Source organism: Lonchura striata, chromosome 13 (assembly GCF_046129695.1).
Source record: "Lonchura striata isolate bLonStr1 chromosome 13, bLonStr1.mat, whole genome shotgun sequence".
Classification (NCBI taxonomy): Eukaryota; Metazoa; Chordata; class Aves; order Passeriformes; family Estrildidae; genus Lonchura; species Lonchura striata.
In genome coordinates, this window is record NC_134615.1 from 7649935 (window position 1) to 7664458 (window position 14524).

At 42.3% G+C, this 14524-nt stretch overlaps 1 protein-coding gene across 1 annotated transcript; it reads left to right on the forward strand.

The window, feature by feature from the left end:
* Window positions 1-1161: 1161 nt before the first annotated feature.
* On the forward strand, window positions 1162-6114 carry CLEC3A (C-type lectin domain family 3 member A). The gene is made up of 3 exons (XM_021541118.1): window positions 1162-1337; window positions 2964-3044; window positions 5723-6114. The coding sequence occupies exons 1-3, from the start codon at window positions 1223-1225 to the stop codon at window positions 6112-6114; spliced, it is 588 nt and encodes a 195-aa protein (XP_021396793.1). The 5' UTR covers window positions 1162-1222.
* Window positions 6115-14524: the final 8410 nt, after the last annotated feature.

Consider the following 14524-nt stretch of genomic DNA (forward strand, 5'->3'; position numbering starts at 1 on the left):
CCAGGACAGACAGTGCAGGTGTGGTTTGCACTGAAAGTACTGAAGTGCCTTAGTGGGGGTTGGAAAAAGCCAGCAAGTATTCATGCTGTACACCAGCATATTCCTAAATCCCAGCTTTTTGAAAATAAAGTAGTACATCCCTTGATCTTACAGTCCTGATTAAAAAAAAAAAAAAAAAAAAGTCAGCAATGTGAACAAAATGTAATCAAGGCAGAGAGGGAAAAGGGATGTCAGGAAGAACAGCTCTGAAGGACAAGAACTGCAGCAGCCAGCACCTAGCAATGGCTCTGGGGTCCACATTTAATCAGACCCTCTTTTAATGGGGGAAAAAGAAAAAATAAAAAGGGGGATGGATGGGTATATTTTTGTGACAATTTCATTCGTTCACCAAAATGAGGGAGAGGTTCTACTTCACATAGCAATCCCAATTAAAGGCAACCCCACAGAAGTGCACAGAGCCTAAGGGCAAATGAAAGAAATTCAAATTCAGCGACTTCTCCAGATTCCAGGGAGACACTGTCCTGCTTCAAGCACTCTTCCTCGGACTTTACAATCAGAACTTGGGAACCTTTGGGAGAGCACTGCTACTTTTTGTTCCCCTGAGTAGACCCTGCTGATTTCTGTTCTCAACCAGAAATGCAGTCATATCTATCAAGCATTTATTAACTCTTCATAAACCAATAAACGCATTCCTCTCATAATGTGATTTTAATGTATTTATCCTCTGTGTGGGTCTGTAGTTGCAGTGCTTGCATTTCTTGAGGAAGCAGCATCCTGGTTGTGCTTCAGTGGAAGGTGATGGCCACTGCCATGACTTAACCAGCCTGGGGAAGAGCCATGCTGGGCGAGCCCCTGGCACTTGTGGAAATCCTCTGGCTGCCCCTCCTGGAGGCTGGCAGAGCACAAGAACCCATCTGGCTCTGCTCAGGTTTTGGCTCCGCTGTTAAATCAGGAGATGTGGTGCTCAGTGTTCAGGGCTGGGACAGCTGAGCTCAGAATGGAAACAGCACTTTCAGATGGGATGTGAGAACAAGGGGGTGTCTTATGCTACAGCCAGCTCAAGCACTGAACACATTTCGTGAGCAGGAGCCCAGCCCAGCCTGCCAGCACGCCCTATAAAGCCGAGCCCAGGCAGCCCCTGCTCAGATGGCTCTGGGTGGCCTCTCTCAGAGCTGCTAAAGGGGATCTCCTCAAGCTCCCTCTTAGGGTCTTTCAAAGAGACATGGCACAAACTGGACTTAGGATTCTTCTACTCATAAGCTTACTACTGCTGGATCAGACCATCAGCCAGGCCTCCAAATTCAAAGCCAGGAAACACAGCAAACGCAGAGTGAAAGGTACTGGGTCTGAACTGGGAGGGATCAAACCTTATAGACTGTGCAAATTTACTGTGTACTCTAAACAGCACTGCATGAACCAAAACTAACATTACACAAATGTTTATTTATAAAGGACACTTGAGTCTATATTATATCTGTCTTTAAAATATTTTTATGTGAGTTAGCAAAGTCACAAATAAGGTGCGAAAATGAATTATGAAAATAGAGCTGTGTAACAGCTGCAAATATATTGCTTTGTTCTGGCTGTTCACTCTGTCAACATTATTTAGAATTCACAGGTACAGCTGAGAGAGGACTCTGGCTGATCATTCCTAGTTATGTAGCTATATTGAGTAAGATCAGAAAAATGGATATTTATGTATATGGGGGAAACAAGCAGAAGTATTCAGGCTGCAAGGATTACTGTTCAGAATTTTGTACCATTTCCTAATTTTAACAGAAGACCTGTCTACTCTTTGTGGAATATTACTCCACTTGTATGAAAAGCACTGTGAAAAGAGCAAGTCAAACTAATTAGCAGGTCAACATCAATGAATTAGCAGAAGATAAAGCATCAGTTCCCACAGCAAAGCTTAAGAGTAAATACAAAACCACGGAATGTTGTTTAGAAATGTCTGTGTATTCAATTTAAAGACTAATTTATAATAAAAGCAGATATGATGGAGGCTCACTGATGGAGAGTATTTGAACACCTATTTAATTTTAAAAATGGTGGCTTTAATTGTACAAGAAGATTGAGCTGCTCTGGAGCCCCACAGTTTTAAACACTTCCTTCTGCTTTGGGGTCTCTAGGTTTTTAAGCTTAGGTGTCCTAAGGACAGACTGCTTATAAATTTTTTGTGTCAGCACAGAGTAGCACTGATTGGAGAAGAGAGAATTCTGCCTTGGGGAAGCAGGGAGCCCTGAAAGATACTATGATGATTTTTTAAAAAATGGAAAAGAGGACATGAAAATGGAGTTATGTGCAAATTAGCTTCTTTTCTTGTCCTATCAGATTCTTGGTGCTTTTTTAAGTGCTACAAAATGCTGATTCTGAGTGACTATGTGTGACTCAAGTCCCCAGGTCCTCTCTGTACTGAGGGACAGAGGAAGGCTAATCCTGGGGAATAGAGATTGCAGCTCAGCAAGCACATCTGCAACATTCAGGCTGTCAGGTCAGGTTTAATTTGTTGTTACTCCCTGTGCTAAAACAAGAGCTGTGTGAAACTTTCACACTCACAGAAATAACATTTCTTTGAAGAAATACAACTTGTGTCCTGCTATGTTTTGTATGTCATGCCCATTCACCAGAGTGTGCAGTTTCAAAAGAAAAAGGGACTTTTTCTGTAAATTAGATACCAGCTCACTAAGTAATTATTAGCTGCAACAATCTATGATTTTCAAACAGTTTTTAGGGCAACATCCATGATAAAATATGAGAAGGAAAGGTAAAGATGGGTTCCTTGTGTTTTTTATAGAAATTCTAGAGGTATGTTTTCATTAAGAAGAAATCTTTAAAAATAAAAAGCATTACAGCCATGCAGCAATATCAGCATGATATTTTGAAACAGATTTTAATACGTAATTTTAATTTTTTTTACTGTGTACATATTTGTTAATTTCTATATATTCTTTTTGTGTAAGAAAAAGATGACCTGAAGACCCAGATTGACAAATTGTGGCGAGAAGTAAATGCTCTGAAGGAAATACAAGCACTGCAGACAGGTAAAGCAGCTTATGCTGGCCAGTGGATTCCAAAAGTTCCCACTGCCTCTCTTCTTCACTCCTATCCCTCTCTTTAATGGGATTTTATGACTGAAGAGTACAGCTCCATAAAACCATGGTGTGCCATAGCTTTACCAGACAGGCAAATGTTGAAGGAAGCATTCAAGTAAAATCAGGTCTCAACTACTGGGGAATGAGTGGTGATTCTTCACTGAGAGCAAGAATTACTTTTGTCTTTGCTATGCACAACTTCAAGCTCTGAGTTTTGTATCATCAAAGGCAGCAAAATGAGGGCTCCTGGGTCTGAGAGTTCAGGTGGTCAGTGAGTTAAGTGCCCAGCTTTGATATGAACATATATTCAAATGTGAATATTGTCACAAAACTGCAAAGTTATATCCACTGTGAGTTCAGAAATATTCTGGACCAACTGCAGAGTCCTTTAAGTATTTCAATAACCAGATGGAAATTTCCAAACAAAATAAGAAGGGTAAATACACATGCACCTATTAGACAGTTGTGCTTTTTCACAGCTGTTGACATAAAACCTGGCATTTAAACACGTACAAGAGGACATTACAGAGGAAATGACATCATTCTCATGAAACAGAATGTATTTTCCTTAGGGATGGTAATATCTGGGTTGTTCAGTTTTATGTCTTGGGTTACATAGAGCTTTTGGGGCTTTACAAAATATTTTTATTTCAAATGTCTTATAAGAAGGCTTTAGAAGTTTCTTAAAAGAGGGAGCCTGTGCTAGACAAGTAACTCTTGTTTAAAAGTAATTCTTGTATTGCTTCCAGAAGGAGCTTGAGAGGAAGCATACAGTGGCTTAGAAATGAAACCAGAACTGGGAGACTTTCTCTCCTCAAGACTTATTTTGAGCTTTATTCTAAATTTATAACCCACACTGTGCAACTGGAATCCAAATGTGGCAAAAGGACACCTATCAAACCCCTATCTCTGACTGTCTTTGTTAATGTCCTTGTAACAAGTGAAAAAAGGAGCTCCATTTTTAGCTTATGGGTGTTTCCAAGACACACCATAAAAATCTGATTTCTTCTTTTGCTTGAACATCCTGGGCCTCCTTTCTACACAGAGTGAAATGGGAAATGCTGCCACACACCATTTTGCAGCACATACTTCTTCCCTAAAGACATCCAGTCCTTGTCATTGCTGCAACACTGCTGAAGTCTCTCTGATCCTTCCCATGAATATAAATTTGTTAAAGAGTTCCACATTTAATAAACAGGTTCATTTCTTTGGCCATTTGAAGGATTAAAATTTGAAGAGTAAACCCTAATAGAAAATTATGACTCTGAAAATGCAGCTAAGGAATGCAGTGAATACTACAACTGGAAATACTAAAACTTGAGACATAGGATGTGGTCCAAAGTGACTTTGATATCCTATTGATCAAAGACATAATTATTTTTTTACAAGAACAGATGACAGGGATTAAAAACAGATTATAGAAAACATCAGGAGACAGAAGATGTACATAAGTACAAGATGATTTTAAGGCTATAAATGAAATAATCTGCAAGTAATAACATGCAGGATTCTAAAAATAATTTTTACAGGAGTCTATTCCAGGCCTTTGGTACCTTCCTCAGCTCAGAAGAAACACTCCACCAAGGAGGGTTCACCTTGCCATCATTATTTTTCTTGGGAGAATCAGTTTTTCACAAATCTGCATTGGGAGAGCTGGAAGGCAAAGTTTAAGGATTCCCTCCTGTGTTCCTGCCCCCACAGACCTCGGGCTGGAACAACCCCAGCAGCAGCTCTGCAAGGCAATTCCAGTGACAGAGCAGCTGCCAAATTAACCCTCTGGTCCATTCAGACTTTACATCAAGACTTCCCCAGCAGAAGTAAAAGGAAACAGATTTATAAATTCAAATGGTTAGAAGATTTGGTCCAGGTTGTCCTGTAAGCTCAGTAATGTGTGCACTTTTTTAAAGCACTTATAGATTTAAGTCACTTTACCTCATTTGGATTCAGAGTTTGAAGGGGGAGACTTTGCTGGAAAGAAAATAAATTAATACCAAGGGAGGTGAATATGCAATCTTCTACAGGTAGAATTACACTTTTAGTAATCACTCAGAGATTTGTATTACAAATTTCAAATCAATATTTTCCTGGTGAGCAGGACACATTTAAGACAGCGCATTTCTGTCCTGCCTTTGCTTGCTAGAAACTGAGCTTAGATAAAATGCAAAAATTTTCTTTACTTAAATATCACCAATATTAAGACATTTAGATGTCTCCACTATAAAGCCAAATACGGATTTCCCAATAACCAACTTACATCTGGCAACAAAACAAACCTCATTCGTTCCATCAGTTTCAGGACTGCTGAAATAAGGTAGAAAACGTGTGAAAGCAGCACTATTTGGTAAAAGGGGCACTGAGAACAGGCCTGGGTTATATTTCAGCAGTCTGTTTCCAAAGGCACACTGACATGCTGGCTGCACACAGGGTCCTACATGGACCACCAGCAGGTAAGTCTGATCTTACTCCAAATTTCAGGCCCACTCTGTGGAGTCAAGAGCCTTTCACTTGCTGAAGGATTTGCCTGCTCAGGTTTCAAGGTGCTTTTGTTAAATTATCATTTGGAGAGCCATTACTGAAAGCTGAGGCCCACACTCGTGCTGAAGTTGCAAACTCCTGTCTGTTCACAGTGTGTCTTCGTGGGACCAAGGCCCACAAGAAGTGCTACCTCATGTCAGAAGGCACCAAGCATTTCCATGAAGCCAACGAGGACTGCATAGCCAAGGGAGGGACGTTGGCTATCCCGAGGAGCAGCGAGGAAACGAACGTCCTTCGCGATTACGGCAAGCAGAGCGCGCCCGGCGCGGCCGAGTTTTGGCTGGGTGTCACCGACATGGCCCATGAAGGGAGGTTTGTGGATGTCAATGGCATGGCTCTGCAGTACTCCAACTGGGACCGTGCCCAGCCCAATGGGGGCAAGAGGGAAAACTGTGTCCTCCTGTCTCAGCCAGCCCAGGGCAAGTGGGTGGATGAAGTGTGCCGCACTGCCAAGCGGTACGTTTGTGAATTCCTGATCCCGTAATTACATGCACAAAAGAACATGGCCGTGTTTTGGGTTATCAACACACACTTCTGCTTAGTAACCCCTCCCTCTCAGAGGGTGGTGAGTTAAAACTATCCCTCTCCTGCCTTGAACTCACTCTTTCCTGAAACGCAAGTTTTCTCTGTTAATTTATTTTCTACTTGTATGCTAAAAATGTTTAGTGAGTACTCTCATTATGTACAGGGATATATATTATGTTTTGGCCTACGTTGTATCATATTTTGGCATATTACTTCTGTTTGGGTTGCTGGATTTCACCTCCTGTTTCTGTACTTTAATTAGAAAATACTACTGCATGGTAATGCTTTCCAGTACAAGCAGTAGGGATCCTCTCTGTTATGAAGTTTAAGAGGGAATTTGGGATTATGTGAGCTCCTGTGAAAAACAACCATCATCCTTTACAGAGTTTAACTGGAATAATCTGTGGCCAAAAGTTTTACCTATGGGTTAAGAATGCTGAATGAAACAGAAAAATCTGGTGTTAATTATTTAACTACATGCAGTTCGCAGTGATACACTCCTAGAAAAAGGGGGAGTAGCTGGTTTAAAACATCAGTTAGTCTAGACATGTTCGCCTCTAAATGTCTCAATTATGGTTAAATATTAGATGTCATTTGGAACATTCCCATAGAAGAAACCAGCCTGGGACTAGATCAGACTCTGCTGTGTGAGGCTTTGCTAAGCCTTGTCCCCAGCAGGCTCAGACAGGCTCTGCCATTCACAGGGAGCTCCTGAAGCTCTGAGAGGGAGACAGGAGCTCCTTTCTGCCACAGCATTCCTTCCTCTCCCATGGGAAGGGCAGCACACCCCAGGGGAACAGCAGAGTGTGGCCAGAGCACATACAAATGTTCCAATTTAACACCTGGCATTTGAAAACAAAATAAAACATTCTGTTCATGCTTTTGGCTGTTCAGAACTTCACAATAGAGATTTGCCTTCATGTCATAAATAGCAGTTTCTCTCATTTTGCTTAAATATTTAAATATATTGCTACTTGGAGGATAATTCCTATTCCTTCTCTATTAAACCTGAAAGATTTTCTTAAATAATGCAATAAATCTGCAATTACCATTATTTAATTGTTGTAGTATTTTTGACAGCTTATGCACCCATGTGAAGGCCATTCTTTTCTAGGACTTTTCTTGAGGATTCAAAAAGGGTAATTTTTTCTACTATTGTACTTACAGGCCACAGGATAAAATTTGGATCCCTGCTGTAAAATGCAGCCTAGAAGCTCTATAAGATCTAACTACTCAAGGCATCTGCAATGTGCTGTGTTTAAAATAATTTTCCATCACTTAATGTATTTCTAAAATAACCTGATTCTGAATTCTCTTATTTATTCCTGAGTTAAAACAGAGCAGCCGAAAGGACCCGAATATATGCAATTTTCTTTCAAAATCTACCAGCATTTGATATGGTTGGGGTAAAAATTTTTGTTACCTATATTTGTATATGATTAAAAGTCTGTATGGCGCCTTAACCTCTGATTTGTCTGAAGTAAATCAGTATCTCAGCACATCCCTACAGCAACAGTCAAAGTGAAAATTTACCACAAATTCCACATCTTGTGTAACTGGCACAGGACTACTTTTTCACAGGCTGTTTTGCTGGTGTACCCATTATAAAGAATGTGAGCCACTTCATGGAGTTTCCCTACAAGGTGTAAAATTATCACATAAAAATCTCATTTTTAAAAAACACTTTCTGTGTGATCCTGTAAGAAAACATTTATCATCTTCAGACTGGCAATAAAAACAACCCTGTGACAGTGGATGGTTCTCGTGGAGAATCCAGCTGAGTTCTTGGGATCAGCCCTGATTACACTGCAGAATCCTGAAATGCACATGGAGCTCTTGAGATCAGACAGGTAATGAAGAAAACATCTTCAGCTTCCCTTTCTATCCTCTGCTGTAGAAACACTGTGATAAACAGAAGACAATGGGCTCATAGAAATTTTGTAAATATATAAACCTTCTCAGAATTTTATCTGCACCGCATTTTTAGAAATTAAAAAATATTAAATATATTTGCTAACACATGGTAATTAAGTAGCATCCACTGCATCTTGCTAATATACCAGGGGCATTAGGAGACTTGATGTAGTCCTTGCCCACCAGAAATAAGCTTTGATGCCTTTTCTTCACAATTTTAAATCCAGATTTTTCAGTCTTCATTAGATGCCCTATGAAACTCGAATTTCTGCTAGTGTTAAAATAAAATCAGACAGTTTCAGAATGTCAGAACTGTACCTGCTCACACGTGTGTATATGCAGCTGCTCGGTAATATTAATGACTACAGCCTAAGTCCATGAGGGCACTTCTAGGAAGAGTAAATGAAGTTGCTAATAGCACCCTACCTGAGCAGTGCATACCACAAATCACTATACCTCAACCTGAACTCTGATGGTTTGCCAGACACCACCAAGCAGGCTGCAAAATGGTCACTCCCCTTTCAAAAAATCAATCCTATGCACATGACCAAACAATTAAGAAAAAATAAAAAGATATATGTTACTGTTACTATGAATAATAAAAATGTAATAACCTCATATAAAGGATTTTATGGCAATGAGGTACAAAATATTCCAATTCCACAAGACTAGGCAATCAGCATGTTGCTCAGGATAGTAGGTAACCCTTGGTTTTCAGAAAGGTTGAGAAGTACTCTAAGCCCAACAGAAAAGCTTTTTCTAGGTATGAGCAGTTTATTGGTTGGCTGGTCCGTGTAGTAACTGTTTACTAAGGAATACATTAAGCACCCTGTTACCGTTAACAAATTATTTATAAGTGCTAATTAATGAAAAGCATCCTTTTGTTAGCATGCTGTCAGCATGATTAATCTGTTCTCAGTGTCATGGAAGACAGATGCCCCCAATAGACCCATTTGGCTTTCTTGGCAAGTGGGAATAAGTAGGAGTGAATAAATAAGGTTACATAGGAAACACTGATTAGAAGGAAATGATTACCATATGAATTGGGTAATTCTGCTGAAATATTGATGGAAGGTGATCAGAATAGAATGTCCAGGAGACTCCACCAGGTTTCTTTCCCAGGCATTGAGTTTATAGTGCTGCATTGAAAGAAGAGAAAAAGGCCTTTGGTGAATAGGCAGGGAAATGTCAAGCTTTACTCAAGGTACAGATGTTCTTCATTATGCAGGGTACAAAACTTCAGAAAAAGAAGCTCATTAGTAAAGCTGGGTGAAGAATGGATTGTCTGGTTTTGTGGTCAAACCAAAAAAAACAAAAAAGGAAAGAAAATTGATCACAAGTCTACCTTAGCTTCCATGTCAACCACATAGCATTAAAAGGTGAATTTAATACCTTCTTTTTTGTCATGATACAATAAACTTCACTGCAGTTAAGAACCCCTGCTTCTCTTACCTGTGCTTCTTGCCACCCCCCCTGCTTGGCAGAGTATTTACACCCTACAGACATCTCTGCTTCCCTCTTGTGTCAGGAAACAGGGCTGGGTCCTCATTCTTCTGTAAGATCAATACACAGCTGACTTTTACTGAGGAAAAATTAAATAATGCCTTATCAAGTCCTTCACACAGAGGGATGACACTTGATATTAAGAGCTAATGAAACATTCAGGAATATGATCTTTAGCTGAGAGGGCTGAGATCTGCTTTTTAACACTTTTACATGCTACTCCCTGAATATTGTATGCAGTTTAGGGCTACAAAAGTGCGTGTTTGGAGATATTTTATAGCATACTTTGGGAGTTTCTTGTTACCATCAAAGATAGAATAATTGTGAAGAGTTATATGAGTTTGATCAAAGAGTTAAAAGGTTGGATTCTCTCCAACTATGGAACAGGGGTCCAGCATAGAAATGTTTGTGCCAAGAAAAGCAATTTAGAAATGAGTAATGAGAGCACATTGTTAACCATTACTCTTAAAAGAGCTATTTTTCATTTTTAAAGGCTTCACAAGCACAGACTATTTTTGGAAGTAACTCTCCCTTTGGTCCCTCTTAAAACCCAGAGGAAAAAAATAAATATATTCTTATTCAGTAAGGAAAGGTTAACACCTTAAATCAAACATTGTGTGCAGTCAAAGCAAGACTTTCAAGGGAACTCATGACCAGGTTTCAAGGAGTATATTCTGACCCAAGACCCAAGGTCCAACAGTGTTCAACATTCAATAACTGAGCCTTTTGAAAGTTCAGCTACTTGGTGCCAACATGATATTCTAGCCATTAGAAATTGTTTTCTCTGATAATCATACCAGTGCACCGTGTTTTCCAGGTCATTATGTACCAGCTGAAATGAAATCCAATGCAGCCATTAGTTTGTACTTCCATAAGTGCTTTATAAATGCTTTTTTTTTTCTTTTTAGATCATCTTTAAATTAAGTTAGTAGATTAGGCAACTGTGACTGATTTTTTTGTTACTGAATTGCAGGATCAGTAGATATCAGGAATGTAAATGACTGTAATGGTAGCCTCTTACTGAATTCAAACTGATTTTTAGGCAGAACAAGAATTAGCTGGAGGTCCATAAAATAGTCCACTGAATTGTACGTCACATGCATAGGGGAAGAATTCCCACAGTCTTACCAAGGAAACAGAGTTATGACTACAAACCAGATGTGATGTGCTTTACTGGCATCACAGAGAGAGATGGAAAGAAAAACAAGATCAACAGATAAACATGCACAGTGATCCAAAGGGAAACAAGAGAGGGTGTAGAATGACCCATGCAAATGCATTACTTAAATTATTTGAAAATACAAGGTGGATTCAAATCCCTCACAAGTGCAATGTCACCATGTCAATTGTTAATAGCAAAATCAGAATCAGGTCAAGATTTTTCAGAGTATTTAAAAATAAGTTTACTACAGTCCATACTGCACTAACTTCTCTGACTTTAATAAGTCTTGTTTTCCTTGACATAATTCAGCAGCTAGCCTCTGGAAAAATAAAAACTCCAGTAAAGTATTTTTGTAGAATTTATCAGAAATACTGTTTTTCTTTGTAGTAGTAAAAAAAATTCACTGGACTGCTACAAATTCACCAGGATATGGAGCTGACAAGCACATCCCATGCTATGTTACCTGATTTTGTCTCGAGACTGCTCCAGCCTTAGACTTGGCAGGTTTTGTGCTGTCAGTGGGTAGTAAAGCCAAACTCTGAACACACAGATGAGGCTGCTGTGACACTGCTGCCCAGCTGCAAGCTGCACTCTTGAAAGCAGATGGCAAGCAGAAAATGGTCTCAGATAAACCCTGCCAGCTCTTCTAAATGGTTACATGAAAACTTGTAGTCTTGAGTCTGGTTGTGTTAATTGGTAACCCTAAGTGCATTAGGGTCTTTGAGAGAAGAGAAATTCTGATAATATGAAACAAATATTATGACATTTCTTTATTATGTGGTGGGTTTGTAAATGAAGTTGTATTTTTTTTCCCAGAGTATTTTCATATGTACTGTAAACTACCATCTTCAAAGAGAAATGTGTCATAAAGCAAAGCATTCTGCACTGTAGGCTGGGCACCTGCTGAAGGGATTTTGAAAATCAAAATGGATGAAAATGGTTTGTTAAAGAAGTGAAATACAAAGGGCAGAGAGAGGGTGCTGCCAGACTGCTTCTAGTCCTCAGGATCCACACTCTCAAACCAATTTTGCCATGTATGAAATAACTCCTCCAGGAGAGTCTCCAAAGTGTCTGAAGTGTAAAAAAAAAAAAAAAAAAAAAAAAAAAAAAAAAAAAATTACAAACAAGCTACAAGAGGATCCAAGAGCCCAGGCTGTGCCAATTCAGTGCTTGCTGACAGTGAAAGATGAACTGAGGTGAACCCAGGAAATATCTGAGACCTTGCCTGGTGCTACAGCAACTCCACTGCAGAAAACCTCCTGAGTTTCAGCTGCACTTGGAGACGCAAAACAGAAGCAGGATAGAAGTCAGGTCAGTGACTTTCTCAGTGGCTCTGGAAGATCAACAGACCCTCCAAAGAGGGTCTAAGGGCATTGAACTCTGGTCAGAAATGCCTCATTATCTGCTGAGACAGAGCAGACAGTGAGGTGGGCACTAACCCAAGGTACTCCAGGAGTCAAAGACACTATTTCACCTTAGAGCATCCTCAGGGATGGCTGGGGAGCTGGAACACCACCCAGGGAGCACAGCCTGCCCAGCATCTCACAGGATGCACTGGCTGCTGCTCCTGCAGGAACAGGTTTTGCTTCTATTCTGCTTCTAGCCTGCATTTAACAGCTTCCAACCTAGCAGCACCCCAAACCAGACATAACCCTTGGACCTTGGCTGAATCACCTAAATCCAGGAACAAACCCCAAAACCAAACACACCCAAACTCAGCAGCATGCATCTGACCCACAGAGAAACATCTCTAAAACCAAACACACCCAAACTCAGCAGCATGCATCTGACACACAGAGAAACATCCCTAAAACCAAACACACCCAAACTCAGCAGCATGTATCTGACACACAGAGGAACATCCCCAAACCCTGAAGCTCCCCCCATAACTGGCAGCACCCACTACAGTCAGGCACATCCCCAAGACCTGTTGGCAAGATCCAAACCCATAAACACTCGCAAGCCCATGGACACATCATAAACCCACCAACAGTCCTGCATGCCCAGGAAGAACCACCAGAGACATCACTGAACCAGGCACCTTCCCCCAGGCCAGGACGCACCCCAAAGCTGGCAGCACTGCCCAGCAGGCTGAGGCTGTGCCACGTCCCCCAGCCAGGCTCCCCAGTCTGACAGGACAGGGAAGGAAGGCACTGTCAGTCCCAGGGAAGAAGAGAATCCACTGGTGCCATGAGTAATACTGACCTCGAGAAAGGCAGAGGAGGATGACTGACAAATGGGAGTGGGATCACCCAGTGCAGATGAGAAGACTTTATTGTGCTGGGTGAGAGGGGCCCAGCCCTGGGGCTGGCACACGGCTGCTCCTGGGCTGGATTTCTGGACGGCTGTAGGGCTTCTTGTCCCGCCGCGCCTGCCGCAGGACGTGCCGGGTCCGTATGGGCCCAAAGCAGGAGCAGCTCTCCTTCCTCATGGCCCTGGTGCACGGGGAGCACCCCCAGGCAGGGTCCTGCTGCACCATTGCCCAGTGGCCAGGGCGGTGAAGAGAGCTTGGAGAGCCTCTGAGGACAGCAGCACACAGGCAAGGCCTCAGAGCCCCTGCTCTCAGCAGCCCTCTTCCCTCAGCAGCTCTGGGGAAGCTCCTTCCAGGCTCCCATCACCTCTGCAGGGACACTGACACCAGCATCCTTTTAGCACTGCCTTGGGTAATGATGTCACAGTGGCCACTCTGACATCACCGCTGCCCACCGGGGTGCACACAGTGCCCCCAGTTTGGGACACAGCTGTACTTCAAATCTATTGATTCCTTTTTAATTGGTTTGTTCTGTTGTACTCCCACGTTCTCCCCAAACTTATTCACCCCTGATTGTACCCTCCCTCAAAGCTGTCCCTCAGGCTGATCCCCAGCCTCAGTTCTAGCTCCTTCCCTGCCTGTCAAGGCAACCCAGCCCCTTTTGCTCCCAAATCTTCCCTGCCACTCTCACCTTGGGCCAATCCCTGATCGTGCCACCCCTCTGGAGTTCCCCTATTCCTCGATGCCCCATGGGCCCATGTGAGCCATCCTCTCCACCCTCCTACCCCAGCTGGCCCCAGACGCTGGATGTCATCCCCTCACTCCTCCGCTGAGGATTCCCTCTTGGCTCCCACCCCCGCGTTTGTTGCTGTGTGAAATCCTGTGCACAGAGGTGCTCGGGACTCTTCTGCCTTGCTCCCTTCTCCTGGCATAAACCTGTCCCTGTGGAGACTCAAGACAGAGAGCCTCCATCTTTCTCCTCTGCTTGGTCCCTGTTGCTGCTTCTGTATCTGGCACCATAGAGCAAGCAGCTCAAAGGTTCTGCCTCTGGTAAATCCCCATCCTGAGGCCGTTCCCCACATGGTGCCGAGTTCCAGGAGCTGGCCCAGCTCCGGTGGGTGCGTCAGGGCAGGAGGCTGTGCATGCACTGGCAGGGACCGTGGCACGGTTCAGTGGGGAGCACAGGGACAGGGACAGCTCTGGGGGATATGCGGGCTCCTAGAGGGGAACCGGGATGTACCAAGCAAGGAAGCGAGAACCTTGAAAAACTGGGGCTTGGTGATGTCAGGAAAATCCACAAATGCCAGAGGTTTACGTCCAAAAAGGAAACAGAGGAGTCCTTTTTTTGAATAAAGGAAGAGAGTCTATCAGGCCGCATGCATGAGTCGTTTCCCCTGTCCAGGTTTCAGAGCACACCACCTTCCTTTGTCCCAAACTCCTGGCCACATGTTACTCTCTTCCTTTCCCCACTGGCCAAGGTACTAGGAAGGTACCCCATATTCCTCCTTGAACTTACTGTTCTACCCCAAAATTCAGAAG